Source organism: Eptesicus fuscus, chromosome 3 (assembly GCF_027574615.1).
Source record: "Eptesicus fuscus isolate TK198812 chromosome 3, DD_ASM_mEF_20220401, whole genome shotgun sequence".
NCBI lineage: Eukaryota > Metazoa > Chordata > Mammalia > Chiroptera > Vespertilionidae > Eptesicus > Eptesicus fuscus.
This window is the reverse complement of record NC_072475.1, coordinates 7255563-7279081: the sequence shown is the minus strand read 5'-3', so window position 1 is coordinate 7279081 and position 23519 is coordinate 7255563. Positions and strand designations below refer to the sequence as shown.

The 23519-nt window shown below is 56.6% G+C and overlaps 1 protein-coding gene across 1 annotated transcript in view; it reads right to left on the bottom strand.

Annotated features, from left to right (window-relative positions):
- SLC37A1 (solute carrier family 37 member 1) overlaps positions 1-23519 on the bottom strand; it is a 52920-nt gene that overhangs the window by 5044 nt on the left and 24357 nt on the right. Inside the window, exons 5-18 of the mRNA XM_008145771.3 lie at positions 23225-23357; positions 22519-22597; positions 19947-20082; positions 17523-17599; positions 16332-16498; positions 12310-12347; positions 12125-12202; positions 9199-9330; positions 6985-7075; positions 5729-5791; positions 5161-5246; positions 4156-4204; positions 2956-3029; positions 1175-1253 (exon numbers count right to left, since the gene is read on the bottom strand). Coding sequence (XP_008143993.2) covers positions 1175-1253; positions 2956-3029; positions 4156-4204; positions 5161-5246; positions 5729-5791; positions 6985-7075; positions 9199-9330; positions 12125-12202; positions 12310-12347; positions 16332-16498; positions 17523-17599; positions 19947-20082; positions 22519-22597; positions 23225-23357 — 1282 coding nt within the window. The remainder of the gene's footprint in view (positions 1-1174; positions 1254-2955; positions 3030-4155; positions 4205-5160; positions 5247-5728; positions 5792-6984; positions 7076-9198; positions 9331-12124; positions 12203-12309; positions 12348-16331; positions 16499-17522; positions 17600-19946; positions 20083-22518; positions 22598-23224; positions 23358-23519) is intronic.

Below are 23519 nucleotides of genomic sequence, written 5' to 3'. Positions count from 1 at the left end.
GACGTGTTTTTCTCCTCATTCATTCCTTTTCCTTTTTGAGCCCCATCCTTGCTTTCTGGCAGCAACCCGTGCTGCCGGCAGCTGTGATGGCCTCTAACAGCGGCTCACAGTGCGAGTCGACGGACTCACGCCGAGGCCTCGGGGACAGGAGGCGGAGCGCAGGCTGGCAGTCCCAGGCCACGCTAGTCCGACTTCCCACGAGCATGACTTCCAGCTGTGGAAGTTTCCCGTGGGCCGCGTGAGCCGGGGAGAGCAGGCCTGCTCCACGCGGGGAGTCGAGCTGCCCGCAGACGCCAGGGGCAGAGCACCCTCCTCTTTCCTAGACACGTCTGCAGGCCCGAGAGATGCCCCAAAGGGGATGATCTCACTTGAAAACGAACATCAGAGAGGTGGGCACTAGCCCCATCCCGCAAATTCAAAGCCACCCCCGGATCCGACAAAAGGAAGGCACCAACGATGAGGACAAAAACGGGGCTGCTCTGACCCCGGGGAACACAGAAGCTTGAGCCCGAACTCCTGGACAGCGGGCGGCCCAGGGCCCGCACAGGTGGCTCCGGGACCTCGGCCGGGAGCGGTCACGATGCACATGAAGCTCCAGGAAGGGCAAGGGCACTGCCCGCTGCTGCCAGCCTTCGGACTGGCTGGTGAGAACAGGCTGGTGGTGAGCAGTGCCCACCTGCCCCTCTGAGGATGAGCTGCGTATCTGACCCCCTTTCTGTCCTTCAGAATAGGCTACTGAACCATCTCCCGGAACCTCAGCAAGGCTGCGGACACGAGTCCGGCTCGCTTCGGGACCTGTTAGTTTTCCTGCCATTTCCATTTCCATAAGAGTCTGTCCCAGAGGTGACAGCGACACAGTCCCTGGGCAGTGGGCCGCGGGCTGGGTGGAGTGTGCTGACAGGTGGCTTTAGGAAGCCCTGGGTGCTCTCACACTGACAAAGAGTTCCAACCAGCCTCACGCCCATGTCATCTCCGGAACCATCCGGCCAGAGAGGACAGACGGTGCCACCCCCTGTCCCCTGGGCTTGCACGTGCTTCTGCTCTGCTCGTATTTTAAGAAGGCCGGTTGATCCCAACGTCACCAAAGCAATCAGAATCGTGGCATCTGTTAATTAGGACGGGACAGCGCGGTTCCTGTGACAATTAAATTTTAGAGCCAAAAATACCCACGTACCTACAGACCCGGTGCCGTCGATGATGGCGGTCACGGTGGCGAGGGCGTGGGAGTTTCCTTTCAGACTTTTATGAGTCCCCTGGAGAGAGGGAAAACCGGGTGTGAAGCGCGTCCCAGGGGCGTCAGGGGGAGAAATGAGCCTCGCCTTCCACAGGGCAACCCACACCTAACTCTGCAGGGCAGCTCTGAGCGTGGCCTCTGCCCTCAGAACCCACCCTGGAAAGACCGGCTGTAAGCCCTGCGCCCACTTCCCCTGCGCTCACTCCTTACACGGTTATGCTACGTCTGTTATAATTAACCACCCAGCACGGAGGCGTCATTAACTAAAATCTATACGTTATTCGGAGAGCATTGGTTTTTTATCGGATGTTTAATTTCATCTCTTTCTGTCCCAGGTTCCCGTCCAGGAACCCACGTGACCTTGAGTCATCGTGTTGGCCGCGACGGATTCCCAGACTTCCCTTGTTCTGGCGGCCTGGAGAGCTGTGAGGAGTAGGATGCCCCTCTGCTGGGATCTGTCTGATGTTTTCCTCATATTAGAGGGGGAGAGGGTTTGGGGGAGAAAAACTAGAGGTTAAGTGCCATTTTCAGCCCTTCATATCAAGGGCACACGTGTCGACATGGCTTATCACTGTTGCCACTGACCTTGACCCCTGGCAGAGGTCGGGTCTGTCAGGTATCCCGAGTCACGTTACCTTCCTGTCTCACCTGTCCCCGGTGGAAGCAGGTGGCGGACAACCCACACCTGGGAGCGGGAGGCTCGCTTCCTCTTGGAGGGCGGAGTCTGCATAACTTATTGTGTTTGGCACATGTCTCTTCTCTCCATTCTCTATACAGGGAGCTACTTTTTAAAGATGGTGTATTTTAGTGCCGCGCTCCCTTCAGGTGCCGGCATATGATACCGTGTGACATGTCTGTCCTCCACGCTGAAGGTGAGAATGGCCCGCCTCCTCGGGTTGGACGGGGGTCTCCGGGATCGGGAGTCACCTGTCGCCTGGGCAGCAGCCCCTTCCCCAGGAAGATGGTCAGTGGTCCCTGGGGGTCCCAAGGCCGAGGGTGACATTGACATAGACTGTCCTGCACAGTAACTACCTCTTCATCACGGTGGCTTCCTGTCTGGAACATGTCCTCCAGGGCTGGGACCCCGTCTGGCTTGTCTGCAGGCCCCACACCAGCGGAGAGTGGGGCACAGGGTGGGCACCCAGAGTGGGCCGAGCCCGGGGAGGAGCCGGCCTCACTGCCGCGGTCCCAGGGCAGGCTCGGGGTGCACAGTCCCACGGTCTGCGAGGCCAGCACAGAGGGGTGAGCCAGATCACTGGCCTCACCGCAGCCTCCTCGTTTATAGAATGGGGGCTACACTCTCCCCTCATTTGCTTAGAAAACTCTTAAATGGATAGACACTGGTCATTTTAAAAAAGTGCTTCTAGCCTGGCCACGATGGCTCCGGGGTTGGGGTGTCGACCTATGAACCAGGAGGTCACGGTTCGATTTCCAGTCAGGGCACATGCCCAGGTTGCAGGCTCAATCCCTGGTGGTGGGGGGCGGGGGGCGTGCAAGAGGCAGCCAGCCAATGATTCTCTCTCATCATTGATGTTTCTCTCTCTCTTTCCTTCTCCCTTCCTCTCTGACATCAATGAAAAAAAAATTTTTTTTAAAAGTGCTTTTCTAAACACAGCATGGTACTAATAGAGACCATTGCTGTCATGGATGGAAGAGGTACCACCTCGGCCAGCACCTGCCCTCCTGTCCCCCGGCTGTGCGCTGAGACGCGCGCCACTCACCAGGTCTGCGGAGACGGCGGTGGTGATCAGCGCGTACGGCCCGCTGACCAGGGCCCCGCAGAGCAGCAGCATGGCTGTGGAAACCAGAAACCACAGGGGATTTAGGGAGCAGAACTGGGCCCCCGGGAGTCTCAGCAAACCCCAGGTGGGCAGCCTGGCATCACAAAGGGGCCCTGCCCCAGGGGGATGCTGGGAAGGTGGCCCACAAACCCAGGGCGGGGGGCCTGCCAGGGCAATCGTCATAAGCACCTCCTTTAGAGTTGCCCCGAGACGTGCTTGGCAAGTCCAGCCACTTTCCCAAGAGTCAGGCTGTGCTCGGACCCAGAACTCCGTTCTTCCACCTCAAGGGACAGCAGCTGCCGACACACCGAGGGGGCGAGAACCCGGGGCACCGAGTACACACGTGACCACACATGTGCCCCAGGATAGCAACTGCCCCTGTGGTCTGTTGGCCAGACCAGCCACAGCCTGATCCGCCGCGGCAGGCCTTCCCTGCACCCACTCCGAGGCAAACGGGCGAGGCCCCGAGGTACCACCTTGCCTGTGTCTGGGACGCAGTCACTTCCTAAACCGTCCTCCAGTTCACTGCCTCTGTGCAGAGGCTTTTGGGCCAGGGGTAGCAGCAACCTCCGTGATATCCCCCATCAGCAACCTGCCTTCCCGTAACTTTCCGTGGGGTCACACTCAGCCTTCATCCCCGCCCATCCCCCCGCTGGCTTGTTAGGATGGAAACAGTATTTCTAAGTGTCAGAGCCATGAGGTGACGGTGCGAGTTACAAACAGCCTTCAGGCTTACGACACTGCCCCCGAACGGCAGTGACAGGAGCCAGCTGGGAGGAAGGCTGGAGCTGCCTGCCTCGATCCTGCCTGCTCTCACCTGCTGGGGGTGCAGGTGACATCTGGCCTCGGAGTGGCTCCTGGCCACCGGGCACCTAAGGCCCGTCACTGCCCGAGGCCAGGTGGCCGGCCCCTCCCACACTGGCTCTCAACCTGCAGACGGGCAGGCCTTGTGCCTGGGAGCAGGAGTCCTGTGCGCCTCTCCCAACCTCCCCACCCGAAGAGGGGCATGCGGACTAGTTCAGCCTCGCCAGGTGCTCCAGTTACACCAGCTGAAGGCTCCTTTGTTAGTTTTTCATCTCATCTCACCAAGCTGTGGGGTCAAAAGACGCGTGTGAAAGAAGAGCAGGCCTGAGCACTCACCGATGGTGGCTTCCAGGCCCATTTTGCTGATGGTGGAGAATATGTAGAGCTGTGAACGGGCGAAAACAGGGGAGCAATGGGTTACGACAAGTGGCCGAGAGAGTGCCCTGGGGTCTGTGCTTCCGAGAAGCCAGGCAGGTGGTTCTCAGGAGCCCAGCAGACCGGGGCAGCCCTGAACGGAACGGAGGCCCCGCTCCTGGCTGGGCGGGCGGAAGGCGGGCGTCTGTGGAGGGCCCGGCACAGAAGCCACTGGCCTTGTCCCCGACACGCGGGTCCCGGTCGCACTGGCTGAGCTGGGGAACCTGAGCTGGGGTACCCTGCCGCGCTTCCTTCTCTGAGCTCCTGGGCCAGAGGACTGGGTGGGGACAGTTCTGGAGTCTAACCACTGACCCCACAGCTGCACTGGGGAAGCGGGGGCCCGAGGCCTGGGGGCCACACGCAGTCAGTTCCCTAGTGAAGGTTCTTTGAGTGTCTGCTGGGCAGTGCCCACCACCCAAGATGAACGAAAACCAGGCCGGGTCCGGGGACAAGCACAGCCCAGTGGCGTGGCCGACCAGATAATCACAATGTGGGTTGGGGAGTAACAATGTTACATGTAACATGTTGTAGGGACAGCCGCGATACAATGCTTCATTTAACCCTCGCACTGACAGCGTGAGGTGCTGCTGCTGTCTCCTCACTTTGCAGATAAGGAATCATCGAGCTGCAGAGCGGAAAGTCACCTGCCAAGGCCGTGCTCCACTGAATACCAAAAAGCAGCGTGACCGCTGTGAACACGATGGGCGGGGTCAGCGCTGACGGGAGGGGGGACGGCGCCTGGGATCCTGAAGGAGCAGTGGGAGTCTGGGGGGAGGAAGCGGGGAGGGCCCTGATGTGCAGTGGGTGGGGGAGGCCGGGGCTCTGCGGGCCCACGGGGTTTGCCGAGGGAGGTCTGAGCCAGGGATGGGGTGAGCCCGGGCCGGCGGGGGGGAGCTTGCTGGGGGAGGACAGAGGGTGGCAGCTCACCGTCGGGGCCGCGAGCAGCAGCATCAGCCCGCAGGTGGAGGCCCTCTTCTCCAGCCGATCCGAGACGACCCCTGCCAGGATCCCACCTGCCATGCAGAGGGTGGTGCTGAGGGCCGCCTCCCTGGGCGAGGCCCCACGGAGAGGAAGCAGGATACGCATATGGGCACAGCGGCGAGAAGGCAGTGACGTCCCCTCCCACGTCCCCTTCCCCGTCCCGTTGGCAGGAAGCCGCCTCAGCGATGCCTGACCGCCGAACAGGCCGATGAGCTTGTGGTCAGACACGAGTGACCCGGAGGCGCCTCCCAGTGAGACCACGCGGCAGCCTGGGGTCTGCTTTAGGCCCGAGAGCCCCCGCCTGTCAGGTCACTCACACCACCCGCTGGGTCCTGTCTCTGACAGAGCTCACGTGCAGAGCCGGAGCCAGACGCGGGAGGGGGGGATACGCCCACTCAGGGGTACATCTCGGGGCGCATCGTCCTCTCAGCGGGAAGTCAGCCCTAAGGGGTCCCGAGCCCTGGGTGCTCATGTGCCACTGTCTGTACGCCTGGAGCAGGTGCGATGGACTCACCGAAGATCCCGCCCACGTCAAACAAGGTGGACAGCTCGCCCGCCTTCTTGGCGTCCAGGTGATCTGTTAGAGGGAAGGGCGTCGCTGTGGGGAAGATGCTCCCACCACATCCTTTTGCTTCCTAAGCATGACCCACTCCGAGGAGCAGCCAGTTACTCCGACGGAAGAAAACAAGCAGCCCAGCAAATGGGTGGACTCACAGAAAGACGAGAACTAAACACGTCGCCCCCCAAAATGAGCACTGGTCCCGCGGAGTCTCACTGGCGCCCCCTTGGGTTCAGTGTCGCCAGGGTTCCATGCAGCACAGGATGGAAGTGGGGTCGCTAGACAGGGAAGGATCCCCGAGCTCCTGACTGCCTTCCCTGCCCCCCACAGACCCCGCCCCTGCTAACATGCCGGTCCCCTCACTGTCCCCTCAGCCTCCATCCTGTGACAGTCAGCCCTCCTGCTCGGGCGCAGGCCACGTCCGCTTGTCCTCATGACACTGGGAACATGCGGTCCGCACCCTGCAAACCCATATTCCACATTTCTCCTCCCTGTCCATTCAGCAGAGCCGGCATCGCCCCACCTCTCAGGGGGACACCCGGAAGTTCGGGGTCCTATTTGACCGTCCTTCCCTGACCATCCCGTCCTGCCCATCCTCATCCCCTTTCAGGCGAGGCTGCAGGCCCTGGCCGCGGGATCTTTTCTCTGAGGAATGTCTGGACCCCTCTTGCCTTTCCTGTGTGGTCACACCCGGGGCGTGCACACTGCTCCTGAGCTGGAACGTTCTGTCACCACCGACAGCGCCAGCCCTGCTGGACTTCGGAAATAAGACATACTGTCTGCTCTTCCCTCAAATGGGAGCTCGTCCCCAGGAAGCAATTTCCAGGTCAGACCATCAGACACTTATTATCTCAGCTCCCCAGGGCCTCCGCTCCTGCTCGCCAGCTGCCGTGGCCCCACGTCTGATGGAACTAGATTTAAACGCCCCGGAACTGGAAGACCCCGCGGAACCAGCAGCCACAGCTGGGACAGGCATGTCAGCCCTTTAACCCCATCAAGGTTATTGCCATGGCAACAAAACGTGCCCAGCCCAGCTGCCTTTTTGTCTGTACATGTCCACTACTCATGTCGCTGGGTTCAAAGTGTCTCACATCATCATGCATCGTGGATGCCTCTCCTTCCCAAGTCCCCGGGACCAGCAGCTAAAGGGAGTTCGGGCCACAGCCTCCGCACAGAACCTAACGCCCGTGCTTCCAGCCACAGGCACTCACCGACGTTTGTGATGTAGAGAGGGAGCCAGAAGAGGAACGTATAGCTGACCAGCTTCGCAAAGAGCAGGCACAGGGAGAACTCGACCACACCCTGAAAGAGAGCGAGCCCGCTTACCCCAAAGGTGCACTCCCTGTGTTCACTTCAATGGGCTACCGAGCCGCAAACTCCCCGACATTCATAGCACACCACAGCTCCGGGCTGGCAGGCACCCCCAGCGCTGCGTGTGCCCGGCCCCGCCACAGCGAGGTGAGGCACGGGGCCGTCTATGTCAGTGGCTAGAGGACTCCTCTACGCCCTGAACTCGTCCAGGAGCTCGGCGTTCGGAGCGCTGATGTTTGCACAGGGGATACCCCAGCGGGGGTGTGTGTGACTTACTGCATCCTCACCGTGTAGCTGGCGTTGTGCTCAGAGCTCTCGTTAAGTGACCTCCTTCAGTCCTGAACAGCAGTAAGCATGACGCCAGGCGTTGAGCCGAGTGATGGATGAGGGAGTGGGGGCCCAGAGTGGCTGACACTTGCTGGGACACCCAGCTCCTCGGAGGCCAGGGCTCTCAGCCTGCTCTCTGCACTCTGCACAAATCCACTTGCATTTAACTAGTGTGTACCCCACTTTCAGTAAAAGTATTCGAGGCAGCTACACAGTAGGTACAACAGAAAGGTTACTAGTTGTTAACAAGACACTTTTAAAAATAACCTTCTATTTAAAACCAGTGTTTCCTGCAGGCCAGCCCAGAGCTCTCTCTTTCAGTGGCGGGCGGCCAGGCTGGGCTGCAGCGCCCTTGGCTGAAGCGGCTCCGGGCTCCGGGCCCACCCAGTCTCATCTGTTCCACATCGGCTCTCCCAAGTCCCTTTATGGCCGTGACTGCCTGATTCTATGCTCTGGGTGCGCCCTTCACCCTCTAGCCCGCACACGCACTAAGGGGCCTCTGGGGCTGCGTCCCACTGCCCCTCTCACAGAGGGCGAGCACCAGTGAATTGGTCTCGGCTGTGTGAGACCCATGCTTGCTCCTGTGAGTACGAGTGCCACGGGCAGCAGCTCAGGAGTTTCTCAGAGCGGTCCCCAAGGCCCGGCCGTCGTGGCCCACGGGCAGGGTCGCTCTCCCTTTTCCAGCTGCTCCTGCTCCTGTTCTGCCCTCACCGCCTCTCTGGTCACCGTGTTAGAAGAAAACGGCTTCTACATGTCCTGTGACAGTCCCCGGTTCTCTGCTGAGGGAGCCCATGCATTTAATACACGAAAACTCTGAACCAACAAGAAATCTCACCACTGCACACCACCCCCAGCCCTGTCTTCCTTTTTTTTTAAAAAAAAAATAAATATATTTTTATTGATTTCAGAGAGGAAGGGAGAGGGAGAGAGAGAAGCATCAATGATGAGAGAGAATCATTGGTCAGCTGCCTCCTGCATGCCCCCTACTGGGGATCGAGCCTGCAAACCAGGCATGTGTCCTCGGCTGGGATCGAATCAGGGACCCTTCAGTCCCCAGGCCGGCGCTCTATCCACTGAGCCAAACCAGCGAGGGCCCCCAGCCCTGTCTTGAACACCTTCTCCCCGAATCTCCTTCACATCTGGTCACATCCAGGGCCCACCAGCAGGCACTGCGCATGCCTGTCTGCCCAGAGTCAGGATCAGCCTCCTCCCTGCACACAGCTCGCCTCAGCTTTAAACAAAGAACAAGCCCAGGTTCTGTGACCCATCAGCTTCTGTCTGCACCCCTCACCCTCCTTCCTGGTAGAACACGGGTCAATGAGACCAGGTCTGGGCTCCTAAAGCACTTTCCTGGGTGAAGAAAGTCGAGCGGGCCCACCCCGCAGAGCAGAACGCAGGCCCGGCGCCTCCCAGGGGCCACCGCAGGTCCTTAGGGGCCAGCAGGCGGCTGGGAGGGAGGCAGGCAGTGAACACAGGGCGTGGAGGCCCAGCAGGGCCAGAGACTCAGGTTTTTCAAGGGAAGATGAGAGGCCTGTTTGTCTATGAAATTTCTGAATTTCTAAATGGAGACAACGAATTTCAAAACGGTTTAAAACACAGTGTGAGGCAGACAGACACTGCGGCCCTGCTCAGGGCCGGGCTGCCTGTGAACGGGCCCTGCTGAGGCTCTGACCTGTGCATTGTTGATCCCAGTTGCCTTTGCTAAGCTCAGTTATCAACAGGCCAGTGTCATCCACCACATGCACAGACGCCCCCCCTTTGGAAACTCTCCCCAGGCCGGTACTCACGGGGATTTTCAAGGCCCCGGTGAAGCTGATGGCGGCCATGCTGCCCCCGCCCTCGGCCGGGAGGGTGACCACGTGGTTCTGATGGACAGCCCGCTTCCCGTCCGACAGCAGCAAGCACTGCACCTCTGGGTCCTGGAGGTGAGCCCATCGGAAAGAGAAAGAAGAGGCTGTCAATGCCTCGGTTGAAGGGAGACCAGGGTTCCTGATGGCTAAGGGCTCCCCTGAGAGTCTCGGGGCATCTTGGAGAACATTCTCACCGCAGTCATCGCTTAGAATCATTAGCTTTCCCACATTTCTAGGAAGTACTAACTAAACATGTAAAACCCTTTAACCCAGCCATTCTAGGAATCTATTTGTGAAAAATAATTTGGACGATGAAAAACTACTTATCCAATAAAATGAATGTCAAACACCATTGAGGAAAACTGGTAAAGTTCATCCATAGTAATAATATATCTTGCAGTTATAAAAAGAGTTACAGATTTTAATGACATGGAAATATGCTCAAAATGCTCAAAATTGTATTTTATCACAATCTCAAGGAATATATACATATATTATGAATATTTATATATGTTTGGATATCTATATATATATATAAAAGGCCAATATGCAAAGTGTCTCCTCAGGAGTTTGACCAGGAGACTGGGAGTCTGATCACTCACTATGATGTGAGCTGACCACCAGGGGGCAGCACGGAATGAAGAAAGGCCCTGGCTGGCAGCCAGCAGCCCGGGAAGGGAGGCCCTGGATGGCAGTTGGAAGGAAGGCCCCGGCCAGCAGCCAGAAGGCCCCGATCGGCCCTGATCACTGGCCAGGCCTAGGGACCCTACCTGTGCACGAATTTCATGCACCGGGCCTCTAGTGCACAGATATAACAAGGTAACTATATAATGTATTATAGAAAGAAGCTAAATTCTAACCTGGCAATGATTATCACCAAGTGGTGAAATTACATGCAATTTTTATGAAAATAAATGCTTTCTATGATCCTGCGTTTTTTAAGGAGCTCACAATGGATGTACATGACCAGAACCAACATTATTTCAAAATGCATAAACCAATTCTGATATTTTGTGAATTTTGATTTTGGACATTGCTAAAGGACAAGTTTGCACGATCAAAGCAAAGAACAGTGGTCCCCAAGGTGGGATGGGGCTCCAAGTCCGAGCAAGAGGGCCTGAAACTGTTGCTCACGACTAAACTATGAAGTTCCAGGACTTAGAATGTTTCTCTGTATTTCAGACTTCCCACAGAACAAAACAGCCTGTAAGTATTTATCTCGCTACAGCCTATGCCAGTTGGATTACAAATGCAGTTTATTAAAAACAAAACAAAAGATGACAATGCACTGCCATATCTGTGTCTCGATACTCAGACTTCTCTCCCAGCGAAAAATAGCAACTGGGACACCTGGGGGTGGGCTCAGCCCAGCACCTCACGTGGGCAGCAGGGCGCCATCCCGAGAGCCGGGAAGTGGCTTCCTGGCAGACGTGGCACAGGGGACTGGCCTTTGGGTAAACATGGTCACGTTTACCGCACACGTGATGCTTTAGCATGATGATGACATACATGAACGTGAAGAACTGCCACTTGAGTTTGGAAATCAACTTTTCTCTCATGAATTATGCTAACTGTCCAGGTCAGGAGACTAAGTCACAGTTCTCAACCCTGGCTGAGCCCTGGAGTCTCCTGGGGCTCTGAGCCAGTCCGGGGCACGGGCTGCACCCAGACAATTACAGGGGTCCTTGGAGCAGGCCCCAGGAGGCCCAAGGTGTTGTCCCGGCTGAGAACTGCAGAACTCGACGGAGTTTACAAACACTAAGCAGGCAGGGCCGAATGAAAGGCAGTCATGATGGGGGCTGAGGAACACTCCACTCTGAGGTCCTGTGGGTCTGAGCCGGGTCCCTCTGGGAAAGGGGACGCCAGGTTTTCCTGCTGAACTTGTGGGACGCCCTGCCTGCCCGCTAGGAGGCATCTGCAGTGTGTGAGCTCTTCCTGCAGCACAGGGCAAGGACCAACGCCCAGTGAGTGCTCAGAGGCCCCTCTGAAAGGGCCAACCGCCTGGTGGCGTCCGCCCTGAGTCAGCCTGCGGTGCGGCCGGGCCTGAAACAGGACCTGCCGGGCCTCTAACTAGGTGACTGTCTCTTTGGTGACAGCTAGTAAACAGACTTCCGTAGAAGGACCAGGAAAGGAAGGAGCGACATTTATTCAGAAGACGTGGCCGGCTTTACCGGTGAGGAGCTGCACCAGAACATGGGCCTGAGGTCAAGGGCAAAGGCAAGTCTTCAATCACAATCAGAGAGGGCCTGGCGGGCATGACCCAGAAGTTGAGCATCGCTCTATGAACCAGGAGGTCATAGTTTGACAAAACAATCGGAGGAATATTGAGCCATTTGGACATCGATTAAGACTTGATGCTGTGGACCAAATATTTGTGCTCCTCCCCAATTCATGTGTTGAACCCCAATCTCTGATGTCATGGTATTTGGAGGTGGGCCTTTGGTCAGGAGGGGAGCCCTCTGGAGGGGATTAGTGCCCTTATGAGGAGAGACACCTGAGAGCTTGCTCCTCTCCCTGCTCTCCGTCTTCCTGGCATTTAGCTGGTGCTGTCCCCTCCAGGCCCCCCAAAATGGGAGTTCCACAGGAGCAAGGTGTGTCACTGATGCTCACGGCACAGCCTGACCTGGAGCAGTGCCCGCCTCACGGAATGCTGCAAATACTTGCTGAACGAATGAACGACTTTCTAATTTGATTTTAAAACTGTAAAGTAAGCTTAGCCTGCTACCCAAAGAAATCTACCAAGGACCAATTCGAGATTTACTGATGAAACGCGAGACCCAGTTTTGTAAGGACCCTGGATTCTGGGACGGGTCCCTGAGGCAGCGACTCTGACGGCCTGCTGAGCGGCTCGGGGAGGACTCACCAGCAGCTTCTTCTCGTCAGGTACGGCTTGCTTCTGCAGTCGAAACCTGTGCACGCCATTCTCATAGCTTTTTGCATGCTGGGAGAAAAAACACTAGTTAGAGCAATGATTAACCCACAGCCAGGAATCACACCTCCCTTCACTGGAGCAGGGGCACAAGAAGCAGAGAGCACTCGAGTCCTTACCGCCACCAGGGTGGACGAGCAGGCGATGTCCTTCGGATCTGAAAAACCAAACATGCAGTCACGTGTGAACCCGGGGCCAGGCATGTCCTCCAACACAAAAACTAAACCAAAACAAGACCCATCTGATACCTTTACTCAATTAGCAGCAATTTCAGAAAAAAGACTGCCCGAGGCAGCATGCCTGGTGGGGTGAGGGCACAGGCGGCGGCCACCCCACAGAGAACTCACAGCCCCTGCCCTCCCTCCGCCAACAAATGCGAGCGGCAGGAGCATGGAGCCTGCTGCGCAATGCGGACAACAGGTCACATGGGACACCCAGACACGCCGAGCACACGCACACCGCAGTGACAGGCACGCGAAGCGTGTCTGAGGGAGGAGTTCCGGGAGGAAATGTAAGAACAGGAAAAGCGTTTCCGAATAGAAGGTTACAGGTGACACTGGTGATGAGTTGCTTAGTGCTATGGAATTAATTAGAAATGAAAATTAGTGGGGACCGAACATCCATCTTGATACAGAATGAAGTGCCTTGTATCTAAACGCCAGGAGGCAGGACGTGGGAAAGAGGAACAAAGCTGGGAGCTAGGCTTTTCCACCCTGTTGCTCGGAAATGACTCTGGCGCATGTGGGCACCAGCGGCCAGCACAGCTGGGAGGCGCGGGGGAAGCAAACTCATCTCTTCAGAGTCCAGAGGCCGCCTCTAAACAGCCTTGTTCCCTCCCCACACCCAGAAGGCTGGTCTTTTAATAACTTTTGGTGAAACAGTTTAACTGCCTCGAAACACACTGAGCTAAAGGGCTCTAAAGTCCCCACAGCTGGGTTCCTTCCCATGTGACACAGAGGGTGACGCGGGCCTCGCTGAGCCCTTTCTGATGGACTGGAGGCTCCTCCACGCTCACCCCAAGTGGGCCGGCAGGGACGGCACTGCTGTCCCAGTGGCCCACCTGACACGTGTGGTCGCCACTGAAGTGATGTCAGCAGCTCACCTGGGGTCTTCTCCAGCCGCCCTGTGCCCCCGCCTCGCCCAGGGCCAGCCAGGAGGCCTCCCTGTCCCTGAGGCTTGTCCGGTGCCTATGAGAGGGCATCTCCCAGGCTTTTGCCTGGAGGACATTAGCACGCACAACCCTTGGCTGGGACATGTCACAGAGCCATTTCACAGGCAGACACGAGGGGCCCACAGGGGGGCACCCTGCCCTCTGGGCCTAGCCCTGGGCAGGAAGAAGGAGCAGGTGACAAGGAGGGGCCCCCAAAGCTTTTGCTGCTCAGCCCCAATAACAATATATTTTATTAACCAGTGTCACCCCAATAAACTCAATTGAAAAATAAAGTTTAAAAAAGATTATCATCTAAATAAAAAATTCATTTTTAATTGAACCCATCCCAAGGACCTAAGGGATCCATGGCCAGAGTTTAAGAAAGTCTGAACGGGTGAGCTGGCACCGGGTCACACCCAACATCCCCATTTGCTGAGTGACCTGGGGCAGGTCTGCTAGCGCCTGAGCCTCAGGCCTTTCCCTGGGTGTGGACTCGCCTGGCCCGGGCCTGGAACTCAGGAAGCACGTGGCGTGCGGTAGCCACTCCCCCTCCCTCCTGACAATGTCCTCTGGATGACATGGGAAGAAGAGCTGCAGGGCGTGCGCTCACTGGTTATGAGGAAGAGTCTGAGAGATGTCTTCATTCCAGGACAAATCACAGCCAACCCCGGATTTTAATTCAAGGGGCAGATGTGACCTCAGAGGCAGAGCTGCGCCCGTGGGAGACACCGAGGAGGGCTGAAAGGAGACCTCCAGCGGGAGGGCCGACAAACACCAAGTCTGGAAGGTGCCCGTGGGCCGTGAGCCAGGGATGGGGGACGGGCCTTAGCAGAGGCTGGGGGAGGAGAGAGGAGTAGTCAGGGCAGTGGGACAAGGACAGCCAACCTCCAGCAGCGATGAGCCATCCGAAGGAAGTGCCAGCGGTGCAGAGTGACTGCAGCATCAGGTACTGAGATCAGGTACTGAGATCAGGTACTGAGAGAGATGAGGTACTGAGATGAGGTACTGAGTGAGATCAGGTACTGAGAGAGATGAGGTACTGAGAGAGATGAGGTACTGAGAGAGATGAGGTACTGAGATGAGGTACTGAGTGAGATGAGGTACTGAGTGAGATGAGGTAATGAGAGAGATGAGGTACTGAGAGAGATAAGGTACTGAGTGAGATCAGGTACTGAGAGAGATCAGGTACTGAGAGAGATGAGGTACTGATATGAGGTACTGAGATGAGGTACTGAGTGAAATCAGGTACTGAGATGAGGTACTGAGTGAGATGAGGTACTGAGTGAGATCAGGTACTGATATGAGGTACTGAGTGAGATGAGGTACTGAGTGAGATCAGGTACTGAGAGAGAAGAGGTACTGAGATCAGGTACTAAGAGGAGGCCAGGGGTGGGGTGAGCAGGGAAGGAGGGGCAGTGAGAAGGAATTTGGTGGCACCAAGAAGAACAGGGATAGGGGACTCACTGAGGATCTTGTGGAACCTTGAATTCAGTTCTAACAAGGCAGGAGGCTAAGACTGTGGGTAAGAAAAACCACCAAGCGGAGGAACAAGAGAGCAGACAGGAGGGGAGGCCGGGCTCGGTGGCCAGGCCTCGGTTCCACGGCACCTCCCACCGCCACCCGTGGAGCCTCAAAACTCCCCATCAGTGTTTGCTTGCCGCTGAGAACCAGGGAAGCAGAAGGCACAAGTGTAGGTCTGGATTCGCTCACCTGTGCCCCCACTTCGGTAAGATCTCATAGGACAGCCTCACAGGCATGGTCTCTCGTGGCATTTCTGCCCCAAGAGTGGACCCAGGAGGAGAGAAACAGAGCCCCAAGGTCACCACAGTACGAAGCGGGAAGCCAGCAGGGGGACCCCTGGAATCAGAGGAAGCTGACAAGAGGTGACGGGAATGATGGGGAGGCAGTTCCAGGAAAGCCCTCTGTTCAGACTCTCAGCATCGCCCCTCCCTCCCCGACCCGACACCCAGCAGGAGCCACAGGAGTGGTGGCTCAGGGGGAAGGAGGCTCTCATTCATTTGATGACAAAAGACCAAACCAAGGCTTCCTTATTCCTGGAAATCCTGCCCGGCCCGGCCCGGCCCGGCTGATGGACCTGTGTGGGGACTGGCACTCCGATCCCAGGCCAGGCCAGCAAGCAAGCCCCGCCCACTGCCACACGCCTCCTTCCCCCCAGAGCCAGCCTCTAATCAGTTGAGGAGGAGAATAAAAGTCACGGTGGACTCCAGACCTCGGGCAGCACAATGCACTGCATCCGGGGACCCTGCGCTGGCGAAGAGGAAGTGCCTGGCTCTCAGGTGACTAATGCATGAAGGACACGCGGGAGAGCCAGGTGGCAGGACCCAGCCTGGAGGAAAACAGGTGGCACAGGTGACCTTTCCCAGAACTCGGCGACGCTCGGGTCCAGTTACAGGCGTGTGATCTGAGCGCCCTGGCATCCAGCTTCTCCACACCTAAGAACCTTTGTCCTGCTGGGCCTCTATTTTAAAAATTAATTTCAAGTTCAATTCCAACAAGTTTGGAACTGAGTCTAGAATGGAACGCTCTTCACCCAAGTAAGATATATGGCCATAAGCTGTGCCATGGTTTTACAACACTGTCCAAGATACACCTTATCAGAAAGCAAACAAAGTTGGGGTGAGCAGGTGCCGGGCCGGGCACCTCGCCCCTGGCGGGGAGCAACGTGGCAGGCCCGAGGAAGTCGCGAGACTCCCGGACACAAGGAAACCCCTGCATGCCTGACGCTGCAGGGCAGGGGGACAGGTGGAAGGAATTTCAACCTGTTACTCCAGAAATCAGGAAACAGCAGAAAATCCAGCATGACCAGGAGAGAAGCAGCTAACGGGGAAGGCTGCACCTGAAGAAGGAGTCTACCCGATGGGGGAGCCAGGGCAGCCGCCCGCCCGCACAGGACTAAGCAACAGCCCGCTCTCTTAGCAACTCGCGCCCGAAGCCCTCCGGGGTGGTCGTCGCTCAGGCACGGGCACTTACGCTCAATGAGGAAGAGGAAGCACACGATCCCCATGGCCGCCACGATGGCTCCGGGCACGATGAAGGACAGGCCCCAGCACGTGGACACCCAGTAGCCAGCAATCAAGGAGCCCAGGATGTTGCCCACTGAGGTGTGGGAGTTCCAGACCCCCATAATCAAACCTCGCCTGCAACACAAGACACAAGGCAGCAAATGATGTCCAGAAGCTCACGGGGTCCGCTGTGGGGGACACGGCACTGGTGCCACGCGTGAGAGCCGGTCGAGGGCTAGAGGCGGTGCGGGAACTGCTGCAGGGCGCGGGGCTGGGGTGCTTGCAGAGAACGGGGCTTCATTTCACCTCGGAGACACAGGTGTGGGTACACCTCTCGCTCAGAGCTTCTTTATTTATGTTTCAAAAGAGGAATGAGGCCTTTTCCTGAAGTTCTTGGAGGACCCCAAATTTAAATGGGTGCCTCTGCAGACTAAGTCCAATCAATCATTTGATGAACTATCCCATTCACACGAGTTCCCGCTGACTGGCCCAATGGATGGAGTCGCTAAATGAGGCTCAGGGAGCGGGCTTCCTGTTCCCGTTCCCCATTTTCAGTATCTCCCCACCCTGCCTAACCCTGGCCCTGGCCGGGGCTGTGGGTCACACAGCATTACTGTGGCATCTGGACCGCACGCAGTCAGGTCACCAGAGGCTGAGTGCACCTCTGCTCCCAGGCGCTGGGTGACTAGTCAGGACTTGTCACGCTGCCATGTGCCCTGAGTCTTATTTTCAATGAGGCCTGAGGCAGGGTCCGCCCTCTGCACGTCTCCCGGGTCCCCAGGAGGCCGGAAAAGGCCATGCTGCTGGTCAGCTTTGCAGGAGGACACAGACCCGCCCCGCCCACAGCAGGGTGGGGGACCTCTCCTGGGACAAAGACCTCCTGCATTTCAGAACCTCTGGGCCCAGAAGTTTTAATCATTTTATTTCCTAGATTAGTTAAAGCGTTCCCCCTACAATAAATCCAAAGAAAAACTGAAAATCAAGTCTTTAAAAAGCAAATCTTTTACAAAATAATGCTGCTGGAAACAGGGTGGCCTTGTCTCACCTTCCTTTTTAAAACCTTTTATTTCTCTATGACAGCTGCCCTTCAATGGGATTTTGCTTTAGTGCCAGGCGGACAGCAGGTGGTCAGACAATCACACACTTTACGAGGTCTCACCTTCCTTTTCCAAACCAGTTGCCGAGGCAGGTGACGACGCTGGGCCAGCCGGTGGTCTGCACCAGCCCGTTGATGATCTGTGACAGAGGGTGAAGGGAGGCTCAGCTGGAGGGGAACACAGCTTCAGGGGGCCTCGTGGACGCTGCCCCTTCTCCGCGAGTGTGGGAGCACAGCTGGGACTCCCACAAAGGAAGGGGGCCAGACCCTATTTGATGTGAGCCCCAAGAGCCCAAAATTTTAATTTATATATGTAATTACAAATCTAACACATGCCTATGGTGAAAATTTTAGAATACGTGGGGAAAAGGAAGAAAAGGAAACCTCTTGCTAGAAGATGAACTACTATTAACAGCCTGGGGCCAAGGGGTTCAATCGCTGTCTAATCTAAATTTTATAAGAAGAGAAAAAATTGTCTTTTTTTCCTAGAAACGTGATTGTACGATAAATGTGGCTTGCAAATTGCATGTTTTCACTTCTGATGTTGTGAAGAAGGTGCTGTTGTTAACGATACTCTGAACTGAGATTAACTTGGATCTGAAGCCGAGAGAAAGTATTTCTCCCCCTTTTAAGAATACCCTGAGCTTACATTTCAAGAAGGGACTTAGCGCCTGGCCAGTGTGGCTTAGTGGTTGAGGAGCGTCGACCTATGAATCAAGAGGTCACAGTTCGATTCCAGGCAGGGCACATGCCCGGGTTGCGGGCTTGATCCCAAGTAGGGGGCATGATGTTTCTCTCTCTCCTTTATATATATTACTAGAGGCCCGGTGCATGAAATTCGTGCATGGGTGGGGTCCCTAGGACTGGATGGCAATCAGGGCCGATCAGGACCAGGCTGATTTGGGCCCAAAGGCCCTGGTGGGGTCGGGAGGGGAGGCAACAGTCACCGGGCCAGGCGCGGAAGGAATGGACACTGCCATCGTCAGCGCCCCACCACCATGCGGTTCCCCACCTCTCCCCCTCCTCCTTCCCTTGCTGCTGTGCTGCCACCTCGGTGGGTGGGCGGCGTAACTATTGGGGCCTGCTGGCCAGGGGAGGTTGGCTGTGGGAGTGCACTGACCACCAGGGGGCAGCTCCTGCGTTGAGTGTCTGCCCCCTGGTGGTCAGTGCGTGTCATAGTGACCGGTCGTTCTGGTCGTAACGGTTGCTTAGGCACTATATATATATATTTATTTTTTAACAAAGGGACTTAGCAAGTGCACTGGTGAATGGGCTCACTTTAGTCTCAGGAGTGTCAGGGGCAACTTTACAAGATGACATGAAACCAGGTCCAGCCTTGCACCTCCTACAACGACCACTGGGACAACCAGCTCAGCAGGAGCCATCGGGGCTGCTCGCTGGTCCAGCCTCAGGGCCAGCCAGGCGTGGCCTTCCCTCCAGGAGTGTGCTGGAACTCTGGGGAAATGGTTTCTTTTTTCCTTCCTTCTAATTTTAAATATTACTACAAAGTGTAACTTGCTTTTGTAATTTAAACAGTCAAATTTTTTCAAGGTCTTGTGGCAACCTTTTTAAAGGTAAACTATGTTTAATTTGCTTTGATGATTTTATCACACCCGCTGGACTATCTGGAGAGCCTCAGAAGTTGAACTCATTATTTTAAGTCATTTTCCATTTCTAGTAAATATTTATTCTCAAGAACGTGGAGATGGGCAGTAGCCAAGTTTTTCAGGAAGGGCTGGGCCCAGCTGGAAGGGCAAAGCCACCGGGCCTGTCTCTGCGTCACCTGCTGTGAGCACCCTTAGGCTCTCTCCTCCCACTGACCACCTCCAACCCTGTCCCATCGTCAATGACGCCCACGTCCTCCCTTCCTCCTGCCCTCGCGGCACCCCACACCCCTCTGACTCCTGAGTGGCATGGTCCGTCACAAGACAGAACATCTAAACTCATCCAGATGAGGGCAGAGGGCTCCTGCTTTGATTCCCTGCTGGGGTGTGGACAGAGAGGATTCCCCAAGAGGCAACACCTGCCCAGCCTGTGTGGCTCAATGGTTGAGCGCTGACCTATGAACTAGGAACTCATGGTTTGATTCCCGGTCAGGACACCTGCCTGGGTTGCTGGCTTGATCCCCAGGGTGGGGCGTGCAGGAGGCAGCCGATCAATGATTCTCTTTCATCATTGATGTTTCTATATCTCACTCTCCCTTCCTCTCTGAAATCAATAAAAAAAGTGTATATTTTTTAAAAAGAGGCAACTCCTGAAACTTAAGGAAAACTGCATGGATGTTGCAATTTCAGAGAAGACAGAAGACAGACCTTACATGTCAGCGCTGACCCTGATGTCAGTCAGGATGCAGGTCTGCCATGCCCCATCCCGATTCCACCCCCTGCCATCTTCTCTCTTGGTGGAGGGAGGGACCTACGACATGAACACCCTGTCCAGCTCATCATGGAAACCCCACGCGTGGTGAGCCATGGACCCAGACCTTACCTGAGTTACCACGTAGAATCCAAAACTGTGGATATTGTAGAAATACCCTAACCCAAACAGGGCAGTAAAGATGCCGCTGGCCAGCATTCCGAAAGTTAGGTAATACCTAATTGGCAGGCGCTCCCCTATTATGCCGCTGAGGGGAAGAAAAAAGAAAGACAAATGTGAGCAAACAAACACACCCACAGTGTAAATGGCTCAGCGACCTCTTTCCGGATGCTTTCCGGCTGTTCTCGGAGCTTTTAGAACTCCAGAGCACAGCTGCTTCCAAGAAGATTTAATCACAATGACCTCCCAATGGGGCGTTTATTAACCAGAAACTGGTCATGGAAACATCTTTTAAGACACTTTATTTCTAGTGAAAGTCACTAACTGTCAAATAATAAACATCCAACACCATGGCTTACACGTATGATGGCAGACATTTAAAAAAACAACACCCAAACGTGTCCGGCTAGTTAGTCCTGCTTTTATATAAACAACATCCAGTTAAAATGTCAACTGTCAAACGGCAGGCAAACACCATAAAAAGGAATGACCGGTGACCAGGAGCAAGCCTCTTGGCCTGGAGCTGCTATGAAGCCACCGGAGAGGCTGACGGGATGGACACCATCCCATGTTTACCCGACTCCCGAGGCCTCGCTCGCCTGCTGACACCTGCCAGGCAGGAGCTGGCCGGGAAGGCCCCCACCAAGTCTAACCGTATCTGCTGTGCCGCACAGTCCGCGTGCCGAGGCGGCACTGAGAGGCCGTGCCAGGGAGCGGGGCACTCCCCGCTGCAGCGGAGAGCCCGCGGGGACTCCGCCTTGGCCAGACTCTCGTGGTCACGCTCACTGGCCAGCTGCCGGGGAAAGGGTCTTGGCCGGTAAACAGGCAACAACAGAAGCACTTCGTTTAAACCGGGTTTCTTCACCTCGGCGCGCCTGCCACCCGGGGCCGGGTGATCTTCGCGGTGAGGGCTGTGCCGTGTGCCGTGGCATGTGAGCAGCACCCCGGTCTCTGCCCACTGGAGGCCAGGACCACCCCTTCTCCAGCCGTGACAGCCATAGTTAAGAAATATGTCCCCAGATGTTGCTCTGTGTTTCCTAGGGGACAAAATCACTCCCGGCTGAGAGGAACATTTAAGTACAAGTAGTGTTTTCTAGTCACCGAGAGAAACACTCCCGCTGTGGGTCTTTTATCCTACAGGCTGTTGGTGTCCAGTGAGAGCAATCTTTAGAGTAAACATTATTCCTCAAGCTGGAACGGGCTGGCGGCCTGAGAAGCCGGAGCCTTACACGTCCTCCTGATCTGTGTGCACCACTCGCTCGGGCTGCCCTGTCTGCTGCGGCCCGTACCTGCAGCACTGCGCCAACACGCAGACACAGGGATGGAGACCGCCCTCCGCCAGGGGGAGCTGCCCGGCTGGCTCCACCCACCCACAAGGATGCTGGGCTGGGGCGGGGCCCAGGTCCCAGTGACGCCACATCTGGTGGGTCTCAGGGAAGAGGCTCAACATCGACAGAATCCCCGAGATTCTCGAATCTCTAAAGATCCCAGGCTCCGAACCAAAGCCTCTTGGGCTAAAGGCCTTACTTTCTATTATGCTCATTTCCCCCCAACCCGGCTGGACTGACATAATTCCAGTATTTTTTTTTTTTTTCAGAGAGGAAGGGAGAGGGAGATAGAGAGCTAGAAACATCGATGAGAGAGAAACATCGATCAGCTGCCTCCTGCACACTCCCCTACTGGGGATGTGCCCGCAACCAAGGTACATGCCCTTGACCGGAATCGAACCTGGGACCCTTGAGTCCGCAGGCCAATGCTCTATCCACTGAGCCAAACCGGTTAGGGCCATAATTCCAGTATTTAACCCGCCCCCAACATGTCCTGTTACTCATCTGGACACGTACCGCCTTCCTAGTCAGTTCAAGCATGGGATCAAGGAGAACCCAGGATAAAAGTCACGTGTGGCAGACGCTGGGCATGTGCCCCGTGCCGGCCCCCTGCCGAGCGCCTTGCAAGTATTAACACATTCATCCCCCTGTCCTCTGAGGCGAGGACTACTATTTCCCCCGTTGTGCAAAGCTGTGCAGTGACCTGCCCGCGGCCACATGAGCAGGTGGTGGGGCTGGGCTTCAGATCCCGGCAGTGTCTGCATCCTCACCCAGCCACCACGCCGCACGGCCCCTGCGCGCAGGTGAGGACCCGGGCAGCACACACTCTGCAAACCGTGGACTGAGTGATGTGGGACACGTAAAGAGATGGCGGCCCCGGAAGCAGAGCGAGGATGCGCTCCGCTGAGCATCACGAGGAGCCCCCAGTACCCTGCTCCTAAGTGACACCTCGGGGCAGGGCTCGCGTGTGTCCGAAACCCGAGGGCCAGGAAGGCATCGTGGAGAGTCCGCCCTGCCCAGCGGTGCGCACCGGCTCTCCCTCTTTCCTGGTGTCTGAGAAGAGACTGGCAGGTAAGGGGCCTGCATGCAGGTGGGGCCTACTGTCACGCACCTGCCTTCGTCAGCACACGCACCTGAGAAGGTTCTGCACGGAATGGTGTAAGGGGCCAGGGTCTTGCAGGCTCAGGCGGACCTACCTCAGGTACATGCCGATGGCGTATGCGCACAGGAAGGAGTAGTCCAGGGCCCCGAGCAGCTGCTGGTAGTTGTCCTGATCTGCATGGTGAAGAGCGGCAGGCGGAGGTGAGTGGTGCTTAGCTGTCACTAAACGTCAGTGCATGCTCCCCAGCCGGGCAACAGTACACAGAACCTCTGCTCTCCGAGGATGGAGAATGTGGGGGTGCGTGCTGCTGGGCTGCTTGGCAAACAGAAATACAGCCACCACATTCCAAACAACCACTAGGCAGCCACTGTTTGTGTGGACAAACCCTCCTGGCTCAGGGTGAGCATCGATCTATTCCTTTCCTCCAGCACCCGCCTGGGCCGGCCCCGCACCAGGCCTCGGTGGTCTCTCCCTTCCACCCAGTCTGTGCTCTGCGCGCCTGAACTTCCCACTCTGACAAGATCGACATGCAAACCGAGGTCAGCAGATTTCCCCATTAAGAGGATCTTTGTCCGGCGGTCACACTTCTGCACACAGGCCCCGTGACAGGGCAGCGGCTGGGGGAGTGGGACTGTGGTAGGTCAGCTCCCTGGACACAGTTACTCTGGAGGACACGGGCACCGCTGCTCAATTAGCAAGGCTGGAGCAGCCGGAGGAGTGGGCCACGCCCCAGCGCCCGCCGTGGAAGAACCCTCCCTGAGAGGACAGCCCACTCAGACCTGCAGGAACAGAGAACTCACCGAACGGGGCCCAGCCGCAGTCCGTCTCGTTGTCCGGGAGCTGGTGAGAGGGGAGGGCGCTGGCTTTCTGGCTCTGGCTGTTGAATCTGACGTCAGCCTCATTCCCAGCAGCGCAGTACTTGTGGAGCTCACCCTGGGACATCCACGGGGGGGGGTGGGGAGGAGAGAGGGGGGCAGAGGCCAGAGAGAAAGGGCACTCAGCAGGGGTGCAGGGTCAGAACAGCGCCCCCTCTCACCAGCCTTCCTAGGGCTCCTGGCTCTAGGGAAGGACGTCACCGTGGGGCAGTCTGCCTGG